This window comes from Saccostrea cucullata, unplaced genomic scaffold (assembly GCF_032062105.1).
Source record: "Saccostrea cucullata isolate Sc308-1 unplaced genomic scaffold, CSIRO_AGI_Scuc_v1 ctg12793, whole genome shotgun sequence".
Lineage (NCBI taxonomy): Eukaryota > Metazoa > Mollusca > Bivalvia > Ostreida > Ostreidae > Saccostrea > Saccostrea cuccullata.
The window spans coordinates 22,755-37,080 of NW_026929080.1; the positions used below are offsets into that span (position 1 = coordinate 22,755).

The window sequence follows — 14,326 nt, forward strand, 5'->3', positions numbered from 1 at the left end:
GAACCACTGGGCCAGGAAAGCTGAAACTTATGTGGAAGCATCCTGGGGTAGAAAAGATTCTAAATTATTAATCAAGATTGGGGGAGGGGGTGGTAAGGGGCCACAATAGAAATAAGAAGAAATCTGGTAAAGAACTGCAACACAAAAGTTACTCAGGTGAGGGATGTGGCCCATGGGCCTCTTGTTTATGTTTCATGTGATGTTTGATTTAAAAACGTTACCAAAAAATAACTTGCTGAGTATCATGTTATATGTAAGGTATAATTTAATCAAAAATCAATTTAAAAGTTATCAAAGAAGGACAGACGGGGTGTATTGTAGGATTTAATCTTTCTTTTTATATATTTTTCATGTAAATTATCGTTTTGGATTAATTCCTTTGTGAATCTTATGCATTCTTGCTCTGTATATTTCAGCAGACCCAATGTCCCATTAACAATATATCATTAACGAGTCAAAACATGATGTTTTTTCTATACCAAATCTTCTGAGAGTGCATGGATTAAAATGTATCAAAACCATCTAGTTTATAAAATTGTTCTTTTTGGCCATTCAAAAAAAAAAAAAATTAATAAATAACATGGCCAAAAGACCCAAAGTGAATATCGTTTTTCTCATGGAAGATATTATCTAAATTTTAACAATTTATAAAACAAAATAATACAACAAAAGTATACATATTGTTCAAGGTAACAAAGTCATTCATATCCTTACGACTATGGAAAAGCAGGAACTGAGGGAGACTTTCAAAACTTTTCAGACACAGAAGCATTCGCTTAGTATTTATCATTTTCGGTGGGAGACGAATTCCAAAAATTTAAGTTTACAGTTAGTGGGTACAGTGGAACTGCAGGTAATAACAGTCTTGATTTCTATCATGATCATAAAATTAAACTGTACATATTCCGTTGTTCAAATTACTACACATCTTTCCTATTGATGAATGATTCTATTCACAAAGAAAATCCAAAACAGAAGGAAGTATTTTTTAAATTAGAAATATGAAAAACGTATATTGTAAACCAATAGGGTTTAGAACGGATTTATTTGTCAATGAACATTTTAATTTTTGAGTAAATTAAAATTATATACCACTTGTACTATATAATTTTCTAATTCAAACAAGAAATTTATTTCAATGAAATGAATTATAGTTTCAACAAGCAAGTTGATGAAACAAGAATATCAACAGTCTCGTTTAAAGTCATCGTTTCGTAAGTTCTTTGGTCGAATGACCTTGTCAGCAAATACAATTTATCATTGAGTTATATATGCTGACTGACGTTTTTCATACTAAATTATAGTCCATTAATTATACACTGAATTGACGACGGATTTTTCCGTTATTTCCCGATTATGAAAAGGAGGACACGGCGGGTGTGACCGGTCAGCAGGGGATGCTTACTCCTCCATGGCACCTGATCCCACTTCTGATGTTTTAGAGGTCCGTATTTGCTCTGCTCCTATTTTGTATCGTTTTATGGACTTTGATATTGAATACTGTTCGTTATCTCCATATCCTTCATCACACTCTGGTTCGTGGAGACCAGTTTTTCGGATGAGACCGTATAAACCGATGTCCCGTATAGCAGTAGGTGCTAAGGCGAAAAAAAATTCCTTCACTGCACAATAGTCCTGAGTGACCAGTATAGACCAAAATTTGTAGTCCTCCACCGCAAGAAAAATTCTCAAGAGGGACGTTAAACAAGAAACAAACAAACAGATTAAGGATTGTGTTTACTTTGTGAAAGTGCAAGAATGTGTCAATCAAATGCATCCCGATAATGTGTTATTTAGGGCATGAGTTTCTTAAGATATTTTGTATTTTAGAAATTTTAATTTTTCGTTATGCAATGTATACGCCGTTAAATTTTATAACATTTCCGGAACAAAACAAATGTTCATCAAAGAAATCTCATTCATTTTGATTTTTTTTTAAAAGAATAGTTTTCTGTAAATATATGTAGGTAATTCAAAGGAGGATAGTCAGATCATTTTAAAATCTTGGAAGTAGTACGAAAAAAGATTTAGAAAAATCGAAGGAGAATATAGGTTAGGTAAATTATGATAAAATGCACGACGATCAAGATGATAGTAACATGGATAAGGAGAATAAAGTATAGCGACTTGAATCTACGAATGCAAGTTCAACATTGCTAAAGAGTGGCCATCATATCTAATGATTAGTTCTCCATTTGAGATTATTTCCCCCTCCATTATCATTATTTTCCGAATTCAACTTAAATTTGCAGATAAAAGGTGTATATTTATTACAGGTCTGTTTGTTTTTTGGTTGACTTCAAGTATACACTTCGCACAACTCAAAAAAATTAAATGCAGACATGTGTTAGATTGTATGAAAAAGGATTTTCAACGCCAGAGTGTGATGAGCACTAAAAATGGTTTGGCCCTATTTTTAAACTTTAAGTTACCATGATTAAAATAAACCAATTGTTATATGCAGAAGTCGTAATATTTTTGACAAGTCTTAATAAGAAAATTAAGAAGAAAATTCTTAAACTTTCAATTTGTTGAATTTATTCATGTTATTTATAATGTTTATTTATTAGTTTACTCTGTCTTTAATATTCTCTTTCTGTATAGAATACACAATCTTCGCTAGCCAAGGGTTCTGATGCTATACTCTCCTCATAAATCGTATAAGAAATCCCTGACAAGCGAATATGAAAATATACTAGTTTATATTTTTTAATGCAATGTTTTATCTAGGTAAGGAAGTCATTCACCTAATCACCACACGAGAACAACAAGAGCTGAGAGTGGACCTTAAGAAGATTTCTGAGGCAAAAAGATATTCGCCAAGTATTCAACGTTTTCTGTGGGAAGCGAATACGACAAATACAAGTTGAGAGTAAATGGATACAGTGGTTCTGCAGGAAAGTCCATGCATTTTATTACCCCTTGACACAAATAAATGCATGCCATCATCTACTCATAAAAGCTTCGTTAAGCTTTTGATTAAAATATTCATTTTCTTAAACCCCATTGCAAAGTAAAATTGTTTTTTTTAACGTAGCTACGGATAGCGATCACGTGACATTGCATGTGAATTCTAAATTAAGAATTTTTCGGTTGGCTTATTCCGGAAATGCGCATTGTTCAATATGGCGGACTGCAAGTTGTAAACAACGTGCTCCGAGAAAAGTACAAGAGAAACGTTATAGGAACGCTCAGCTGTAAAGGTAGATCAAGTAAATTAGAGCGAATGAGAGAATACACATCTTAAGAAACAGAAAACTATAAAACCTTTTTATGAACTAAAATGTCTGTGTATCGCAAACGACCGACTAGCACCCCCTATTCTAAAGCAGACGACGCTGCTGGTTTGAATCTCAATCATGATATGACATGGATGAAATCGAAAGAGGGACGAAGATTTGCTGAGATGAGGAACTTGACAAATCAGTTTTATGCTCTCAGTCACAGTGATATCGTTTGTATCTTTTCCAAAAACTTTGAAAGCGATGGTGACTAGGTACTTTATTGTATCAATACATTAGGCCTACATGTAAATGGGTCTGATAGTACTGTATTATTTATGGATTTATCGACACTTTCCACGGGAAATCCCGGCCCCGAAAGTAATACGATGGAGAGGCTTATGATCACTGTTGATATCAACTCAAAAGTAGCTCTTGGTAAGTCATATCTATAGATATTTACATGACATACTTTCATGATAATAGGCCTATTTTAATTCAGCATTAAACTTCACCCTTATGAGTATTAGTAAATTAAGAAAATGTAATAAAGGGACTGTCATTCATTTGATGGGGGTGGGAGGGAGGGGCAAATTTCATGGGTGTCAGATTATGTATTTACAGTGAAGGACAGATAATTTATTTTTATTTCCAAGATCACTGGGGGCTAATTTTTGTCAGATTGTACCTAAGATATATTTCTATTCAAAAAATTCTACATTTTATAATCATTTAGGGTATTTCGATTCACCTTTACAGTATTTACATTTTGACTTAAAAAAATAATTTTGGGATAAAACATGTTTGAAAAGTAAATTAATTTATCAATAATCAGGTAAATTTTGTGTATATTATAATTATTTTTGTTGCTCTGAGTGAGTGTTTCAGTTTGGTAAAATTTACAGTAGCCCTGCAGGGCAAGTTTAAAGGCATGTTTAGTAGTCCAAACTCAATATTCAGTTGTCGCGGGCCAGCGGACTACCCTTAGTGTCGAACCCTGGACAGATTATTTTTGTTTTTCTTCACTGGTAAAAACTGTGTCAGTGTGGTAAACATTGAAACTGTTTACATGTTGTTTGCTGGTCTGATGAAATTGACAAATCTTTATATTACAGCTGCTGTATAGTTAGAATATTGGCCAGGCAGTGGGACATTTTAATTTAATGTTAGATTTACTGGTTAAAAAGTGATTTGCCAATCAATTAATATAATTAAATTTTGGTTTTGCTGGTATACATGTATATTTATTTGATCTATTTTTTTTTCAGCCATCCAGATCAAGACAACGACAGTTGGAGAAAATCCTGTACTGTATACGTAGAAAGAAAGGCAGGCTGGTGGTTTCAGGAATATCAAACCTGTAACCCGATCATGAATGGACCTTATCACAGATCTTCTGTACGAACGTGGGCCTCTGTCGTCTGGTACAACTTCTGAAATGATTATCGTTCCTTGAAGTTCTCGAGGATAATGTTCAGACCCAAAAGATGAGACTGTGTATAATATAAGTCAAAAAGATTTTCTGTTGTTTGTTTTTGTGATGAATCATCAAATGGATTGATGGCGAAGATTGCATTTCTTGTCATAATTTACAGCTCCCCATCGTGAATACATAACTTTCCTTGATCAATTAAACTAACAAACATCGTAATGGAATCAAAGTTAAACATAAATCATGATCATAAAGGTATGTAATGCCGAATTTTAAATTTGATATGGTCCGTTGGTATAAAATGCGGGTATTTGTAGGATTTTCATACAGTGGGTGCTGCACAATAGAACCTTGGAAACTTGGAATTGTAGTGTCAAAGTTAAAGACAGTCTTAAGCTTGGAATAGTTTTCTACCCCAAAAAAGTCCCTTAAATAATTTATTTAATCTCTTTCTTTCGAATAAAGTCAATTAGTCCAATGTAAGATTGAAACGGTACAATTAAGAAATTAACAATACCGAATTTGATTTATATAGACATTAAAAATAAAAGCAGAGCAACAACTAAAGCCATAACTATCCTAGAAAAATAGAAATCTTGAAGTGCAGTAATCAAAAATACTCATAAAAGTATCTCTGAATCCACATAGTTATGTAAATTTATCCACAGTATTTCTTTACAGTGAAAAAGTTAATAAAATATTTTATTACATTTTTACCCGTGAAATACTGTAATTTATTCATTGAATTAAAATGATATCCTGTCACAGTGTGAAAGGATATCAAAATGATATCCTGTCACATTGTGACGAATATCAGAAGTGCGGGAAAACTCTCGATTTCCTTTCCAATAACGAAGACTGTTGTAAAAAACATCCTTGACCTAATATAAGATAGTTGGAAATAAATTAACCATTCTGACAGCGAATAAAACTGTCAAAATTACCAAAATTATGATTTTAAATCCATGTTTACAGTGTTTTCGCTTCACATAGCTATGACGTCTCAATCGCTCTACTATGACGTCACGAGCCTATGACTGTATTACAGAAAGACCGAGGCAAAGGAAAAATTCAAAGAATTTTTATTTGAAAATGTAATAAACAAAAAAAAATCAATGTTTTATAGTTGAATATGGAATTTATTTCACTCGTGAGACAAGATTTTTTTGATATTTTCACTCGTGCTTCGCACTCGTGAAAATATCAAAAATCTGGTCCCACTCGTGTAATAAATTCCATATTCAACTACAAAACATTGAATATCCCCTATATGTTAAAAAAGTTGTCAAATTTTTTTTTCATCTTTTTTTTCAAATATTTTTCCAGAAAAAGCGAATTGGAATATCAGCAATGCATTTTAAAATTGCAAATTGATCAACAAAAATATTTAAGGTTAAAAAACGATAGGTATCCAGTCATTCAGAGTAATTGTAATGTTTTTATACTTATTTGGTATTTTTTGTATTCTATAATACATAGTGTAAAAGGCTTTTGCTATCATTGCAAGACATCACAAATCACTTCTTATTTCATAAAATGCTAAATAGCATTGGTATCTAAGATTGAATTTTAAAAAATCTTATTTCTCTAAAACAGTTTTAATTTTCTTTTATCCTTTTATAGGGTACAAATGTCAACTTTTATGAGACCTTTTCTAAGACTTCAAAAAACCTTGAATCTTATAAAGATGAATAAATTGAAATTGTTGCATGAAAACTTTTCATTTTCAAGCTTCATTTTGATGCATTTCAAATTGAATATTTATTTTTGGAGTTTACCTTCCTGGCTAAGGATCGGATATTCTTAAGCTCTAACACTTCTTCTCACTTTACTTAACGGAGCAATTTATCGTTTTTCACTTTCTACGTAAATTCTGCATCAAATTTTAACCTCATGAATCAATTGCATTTCAAAGATATATAAAATAAACAAGAGGCCCATGGGCCACATCTCTCATCTGAGCACATTGGCTAGGATATAAAAGCAGAAATCACTTCAGTATTGAGAAGTTAACAAGGGGGTGGGGGTCTGGAATTTTATACTACCAACTACCTGATGATGCTTCCATACAACAAATGCCTTCGCTGTTTTTGAGCAGATAATTTTTATCCTATTTATTCATTTGACCCTCCCCCCATTGTGGCCCAGCCCTACCCCTGGGAGCCCTCATTTGAACCAGTATGACGTTGTACTACCTGAGGATGCCTTCATATCAATAAGATTAAACATGACTTTTCTGTTCTCGGGAAAAAGTTTCCTTGATATTTTTAGGCAAAACTTTGATCCACAATTGTGGCCCACCCAACCCAACCTCTACTTCCAATTCATAACTTGAACAAACTTAAGCTTGAATCAACACTACGTGAGGATGCTTACATAAAGATATGACCAATCATGGCTTTGTGGTTCTTAAAAGGAAGATTTAAAAAAAATTCTGATGAATTCATTCCTATGAAAAACTTGAATCGCCCATTGTGGCCCCGCCCTAACCCTGGGGGTCATGATTTGAACAAACTTGAATCTACCGGTACACTACCTGAGGATGTTTTCACATAAGTTTTATCCTTCCTGGCTAAGTGGTTCTTGAGAAGAAGATTTTCGAAGACTTTTCCTATATATTCCTATGTAAATCTTTGATCGTCACTTGTGCCCCGCCTTATCCCTGAGGGTCATGATTTGAACAAAATTGAATCTACATTACTTGTGGATGATTTCTTATAAATTTCATCTTTACTGGCCAAGTGGTTCTTGAAAAGATTTTTAAAAATATTTTTCTTGTATATTCCTATGTAAAACTTTGATCGTCAATTGTGGCCCAGCCCTATACCTATCCCTGGGGGTCATGATTTTGAACTTGAATCTACACTACACTCTACCTGAGGATTGTTTCACATAAGTTTTATCTTTCCTGGTCCAGTGGTTCTTGAGAAGATTTTAAAAAAAACAAAAACTTCTATATTCCTATGTAAAACTTTGATCAGCCATATAGAATACTACTAGTATATGTAAATACATGTATAACTTAGCTCTCAGACTAATACAGTAAAACTCGGTTACATGTATAGAGAAGTCCTCGGGAACTGTGAATTTAATTCGCTATATCTGTAATTCGTTGTATCCATATAACGGATTCGTATAAGTGTATACAGCGAAATCGCAATATGCACGTGTTCCTACAAGTAATACAACTGAATATGGTAGGGAAATAATTAATACAATACATGTACATAGCGTGACTTACTGTGGTTTTTATTACAAATTGAATTTCATTTGCAAATACTTACTAAAAATAAAGTCAGTTCAATATATCTACATTTGAGATTTTTGAAAATTCATTATAAAAGATGTAAATTTTATCGTTTTTAACCTCTACGGGACTCAAAATCAGTTTGCTATATTCGTAAATTCGCTAAATCCGAGATCGTTATAACTGCGAAATTTTACAAAGAATTGTTAAAAATTTTGTCGGGGACCCAGAGAAACTTCGCTATATCCGTTAATTCGCTAAATCCGTGTTCGTACTACACGAGTTTTACTGTAGTATCAACAAACAAACTCTGTCAAATATATTGAAATATAAAAAATACTGTTTTACCCTTAGCTTTTCAAGTGACAGGTGTGGGTCACTATATCGAACTAAAGTGAAAGAGGAAGTCTAACAGTGGGAAAAGATAAGGTTAAAAGGTGTGACTAAATCTCACAATTTAGAACAATGGAAGGTATATACCAGCTTCTTTGTTGAATTAAACAATAATTGCCGGAATCTTTTTAACGAATTTAGGAATTGTAATTATATGTCTGTCCGAGGTTATGTGTGTCACACCAAAAAATAAAATTGCTTGTTTTCATTACTTTGAATGAATGTTTTTTACTTATAATTTTAGATCAAAATGACGCTATGCAACGTGCATTTCTTAGACATTTGTACAAGTCAAGATGTAAGCTACAAGAAGGAGAGAGCACTATAAAGTTTATTGAATCGGGTGTTAGGGATTTTGTCGCTAAAACTTGTGATCTGGTTGGAGAAGTAAAGCCAGTTTTCCAAATTTCGCAAATCATTCCCGCTGGAAGCTTTTATGAAGGAACAAAAATTGGAAGAACAGACGAGTTTGACTTTATGGTCATTTTGAAGAGACTATCTGGAGCTGACAAATTACAAATACATAATGGATGCAGTCCGTGGTATAAAAAACTTGAACTCCAAAAAGGTGTTCATTTAAGCCAGAAGTATATGTGTAATTGCCACATGTACAAGGAAACGTATGGAGACTATTTAGGTAATCCACATGTACTTGTGATCGATTTTTGGAATAATGTTTCATCTGTAACCAAATCGAATCCATTACATAGAGAAAATTCAGAGGGACAATTGTACTCAAAAGTAATTAATGAGAAACGAAAATTACTGTTAAATTATGCCATAAAGCCTTCAATGCCATTAATGCCGGGGTCTACAGAGAAAAGCCTAGTTTCTTTGAACGATGTAGATATTGGCGTTGACCTTATGATGGCCATAGAACACCCATTTCCAGAAACCATAGCCTCTCAGCCTTCTTTTCCTTCAGAATTCAAGGATTTGCTTCACAGCCACGGCTGCCACATCATCACGAAATCCTGCCATATTGAACATTTTCCACAGCCAACTTGTTGGTTCATTACTTTCGCAGCGCTAGAGCTACAATTGATGAAAAATATGGACACACATCACAAAGAATGCTACAAAATTTTGAAATCTTTGATGATTGGGGAGGTAAATTTTCAGGGAAAATGCATGAATTTGTCATCATACGTTCTCAAAACGGCTTTTCTATTCCACGTCTACGGATCAAACAAATGCACACATTCAAAATTTGATGTAAAATGCATTATTGAAGTTCTAAACTACCTTGCCAATTGCTTGTTTAATTTTGATATGCCTTGCTTCTTTGCAAGAGATATGAATACATGGGGTTACTTGTTCGAGTTTCCTTGTTTTACATGGTCTGAGTTTAGCAAATATCCAGACGAAACTTTTGGGCTTTGCTGGATGAAAATGTGGTATAAAATTGTCCTATTCATGAAAAAGATAATTGGAAAGGAAAACATTAATGAAAAAAAGAATTGGATGGTAGTAACTGACAAATGTGATTATATCAAAGGAGTAATATTTTATGTGCTTGAGAGATATTCCACTTATACCCTTACGGAGGTGTATAAGGGACAGCTTCCCCAAACAGAAATATCTGGACTGACTCTTGCTTCTTGTTCTGACCAACAATTCACGGATTACATTCAAAACATGAAAAAATATCACAACATACAGCTAGATATGTTGTTGTGAAAATTCAGACATAAGCGTTATATTCACATTTAAATAACAAAGATTAAGTCTATAAGTGGTCATTATGTGATTTGGGTTCTTGAACTAGGTTGAAAACACGTATTTCTAAGACCTCTGCAAGGAATGAATACAGTTTGTTATGTGAAAAACATATCTGGATACGACCAAAACCCCCATGTGTTCTGGTCTCAAACCAATTGAAAAGTCTTCTTATGTGCGTATTTGTGCGCGCATTCAGAGAGGGCGTGTGTCTGTATGTTTCATTCAAATCTATGCAATTCAAATTTACGTTACATGTAATGTCTTTAAAAAAATATTTACTGCCAAATAAATTGCAGATCGAAAAAATATTGGTTTCGAACTACATGTATAGTCATTTTTGGTCATGTTTTGCATATATTGCAGTAGTATTTTCTTCTATTTTCGTTTCTTCTATTTTCTACGGGTCGCCTGCGTGGCGCAGTGGTTAGAGGGTCTGGTCTGCTCTAAAGTCGCGAAGTAAGGAGTTGATACTTACGTCGCGTGTTCGAATCCCACTGTGAGACGTGGAGACCGGTCCTTCGGATGAGACCCATAAACCGAGGTCCCGTGTCGCAGTAGGTGCTGGTACGAAAATATCTCTCCCTGCTCAATGACCCTAAGTGCCGAGTATACGACAAAATTTGCAGCTCTCCACCGACAAGTGTTGGCGTCTCCGTATGAGTGAAAAATTCTCGACAGGGACGTTTAACAATATACAATCAATCAATCAATCTTTTTTTCCTACGGAAGCCTTGGAGGTACATTGACTTACTTGTTATGACTTAATTGTTATAACTTGTTTGTTGTGACCTACTTGATATGAATTATTTTTGGTTAGTTGAAATTAAATTTAACGTAGCTATATTAGCGGGTCTTAAAATGATATGTTTAGATCTAGTTTAACTAGTAGTTGACATTTGTCAGTTGAGTGAAATTTGTAGACAGATGTCTGATGTTTACAAGTTGAAAGCTGTCAAACACAGTCCTTCTTTGATCCCTCACCCAGAGTCCCGTACTACAAGTGAATATTTCAAAATTGGGGGTTTCTGTTTATGACAGAAATGGACATTAAGTTTATAAAAATGCAATTTAAAAACGGGTAGAGAAAGCAAGCATGCAAGTCAAATGGTTTATTGAAAGTTTAAATCTAAACTTTAAACTTATCTAAATACATGTAGTAATAGATAATTTTTAACTCCAGATTTAAACTTTCACAAACTTTGTACAACCGTAACACTTATGCAAGGAGGGGAAAATGTGCTTTGCTCCTTTCCAAAATGTATTTGATTGTTGAGAAAAAAAGAAGACAAAAAAAAAACCAAATTCCTCCTTCTTTTTTTTTTTTTTTACTTTGTTTTGACATGCAGCATTCCAATGAGTAAATATCGTTGAGGCATATGATTATAAATGTTTTGGGTGATTTTTTTGCCCCGACAAACATAACATGAAAATTCTGATAACCATAATCTTGTAGGGACGGGGCACCCGAAATTAGCACTTTTAACCATTTGAATTCATTTTAGAAAAGTTTTACAAATCCTAAAATGTTACATAGAAGCAAGAAGAACACAGTAATGTATCTTCAATTTCAATTTCCTTAGCTCGTAATTTTTTGCATGTTTTTGTATGCATAATTCTTTAACACAACCGTGTCCTGCTTTTTAACTTTATACAGGAAATACCACACAGATCAAAACCGTTCTTATATTATTCAAATCTATATTTATTATTTTTCGTCTTGTACAAAATACAGGTTAATCTAAGAAAGTATGTGACTAGTTTAATAACTGTAAAAAAATTAATTATCTAAACATCTATAATTGTTATTTGCAAATGGGAATAGGTGGAATGGAGATTTTTAAAAAGTGAACAGGGTGTCCTGTTCGGGGGGAGATTTTTAAAAGATGAATGAGGTTGTTGTTTTACAAGCCTCATAAATTACGTTTAAACCTACATGTATTCATGATCACGAGTATTTGCTAGAGCTCGATTGGAAGGTACTGGGTTTTAGCCCCGATCACGCCTGTCCTAAGTTGATAATCAAAGTACTGAATGTACTGAAAAGCGGTTAGCATGCTTTCATCTAAGACGTTCAAAATAAAAAAAAAATGCATGAAATGTTGATATTGAAGTATGCATATCTTTGTCCAATGTCATTAGAGAAGAAGCAGACATTCTGAATTTTGTAATGCTTTTTTCTAAATAGTATTTAACCAATATCATCCCAGATTGATGTCACAGATGCATGTTTCAAAATATCAATATGAGATTTCTTCAGTTTGAAAGACAGGAATGCGATTTTAAATATTTTCTCTCTTGGTGGCATCCAAAGGTGCTCAGAACGAAAAAAAATATTTTGACGTTGCACATTAAATTATCCTTCATGCTCTATGGTTTCTGAAATTAGGTAACCGTTAAGCTATGATTTCTAAAATTAGGTAACTGTTAAGCTATGATTTCTGATATTAGGTAACTGTTAAGCTACTATAGCAAACAACTCAAAAAGAAAAAAACAACAGATAATTAAAATTCTTTATATTTATGGATTTGGAGCAGCTGTAGATCTTTAGCCCGCTGGTCTGAGAAAAGGGTTGGATGAGCAGAAAATATTTTTGGGTGAAATTTGTGATTCCTGTCCCAAAAATGACTCCGCCTGCAGTGCATCTAGTGACATTATCATTTCATCAAGAAATATGCCTTTCTCTTTTAAAATTTAAATTGCTGTTGGATATATTTTTAAACATTCACGGAATAGGTCTTAACAACGTCCAGCATTCATGTACAAATTTTGTGAAGAGGATGAGACGTTTGTTTATTATAATATAAACTGGATGTGGATATTGTTAAATTATTATTCATAAGGATATCATAATTTATATGTGTCTTTTTGGCATTTGATTTGCCATTTCCAAAAATGATATACTGTTAATATTTCATATATAAATGTTTGATAATTATGCACAATTGGTATTAAATTAAAAATTTATTTGCCTGTTCAAATTACTAATAAAGTTCAGAAAATATTTTGCATTTTCTGTATTGTTTTCAACATTTAAAACCTGTACATTAAGTTACCTGCTATTGTATATTAAATTGACAAAAAGCTGTCGATTAAGTTAAGAATTGAGAGTTTTGTGAACTTTGTCAACTTAATGTACGGTTACAGGTGATGAAATGTACAAGTTTTAAATACCCAAATCTTTTATGCTATATAATGTACTAAAACACAAAGGATCACATAACAAAAATGCTTTAAATTGGAAGTACTAGTAGTCAGAAATCAAGTGAGCTATCATTGAAATCTTTTACGTGGCACTGCCTTTTAAGTTAAACAATTCAGCTATATTTTCACCCCTCGCTCTCTGGACAATCATGTGTGTTACGTCGTCATAGCAAAAACCTAACCATCACAGGGATAGTTTATTAAGTTTACAAAAGAGATAATGTTTTAAGTAGGATAAAGTCCTCAAACTGTCCATTCTATGAGAGAAAAAACTATCCTCGGACCATTCGGCCATTCTCACAGAATGGACAGTTTTCGGAATTGTCTCCTTTACATAGTTTGTCCTGATCGTCTATAGTCAGGAAAACATTCAAATCTGAAACAGATGTGGCAAACTCTTTGGTGTCTTTTATTTCCATATATCTAGCAAGTATCGAGTCAACATATTGGTAGTAAAGGAAGTATAACTATTCCTAATTGATATAACGTCGTCGATAATGTATTTATTTGGATGTCGAGTTGACGACCACAGCTTGTGTTGAAGAACAGTGTAAAGATATTAAGATTAATAACAGTGAGAGAAAAAAAATAACATACAAGAAGAGTTATACATGTATTGGAACATTGATTTTAAAGATAATGTTTGGAAGTAAAAACTTATTCAAACCAATCACTTCACCCAAAATGATTCCACGTTTTGAAGTTACGCTACAATAATAAAACCAATCACTGCACCCATTAATAACAAATATACGATACCTATAAATACATGATATATACAGAACATTTACAAACAACCTGAGTGACTTGTACAATAAGATGTTAAACAAAGATGAAAAAACTAATCTAAACACCATCATACCTATCTGTAAGTTGTGCAGCAGAATGAAGCAAATGACGAGTAATTAAAATTTACATCGATGTGTTCAATGTTTAATAGATTGTATTATTGTAATGTAAAATTGCTAATTTTCGTGGGACTAATTTTCGTTGATTTTAAGATACGAAGAGACCCACTAAATCATGTCCTCCAAGAAATATAAAAATCAAAATAAAGACAACACAACTTTTCACCCATGAAATTAAATTCTTACAAACCAGAACCTTTT

General features: G+C 33.0%; 1 protein-coding gene across 1 annotated transcript; it reads left to right on the plus strand.

The window, feature by feature from the left end:
* The first annotated feature begins 8,317 nt into the window (after positions 1–8,317).
* LOC134279740 (uncharacterized) lies at positions 8,318–10,039 on the plus strand. Its single transcript, XM_062762154.1, has 2 exons — positions 8,318–8,372; positions 8,538–10,039. Exons 1-2 carry the CDS (start codon positions 8,366–8,368, stop codon positions 9,971–9,973), a joined length of 1,443 nt encoding a protein of 480 aa, XP_062618138.1. The 5' UTR covers positions 8,318–8,365; the 3' UTR covers positions 9,974–10,039.
* Positions 10,040–14,326: the final 4,287 nt, after the last annotated feature.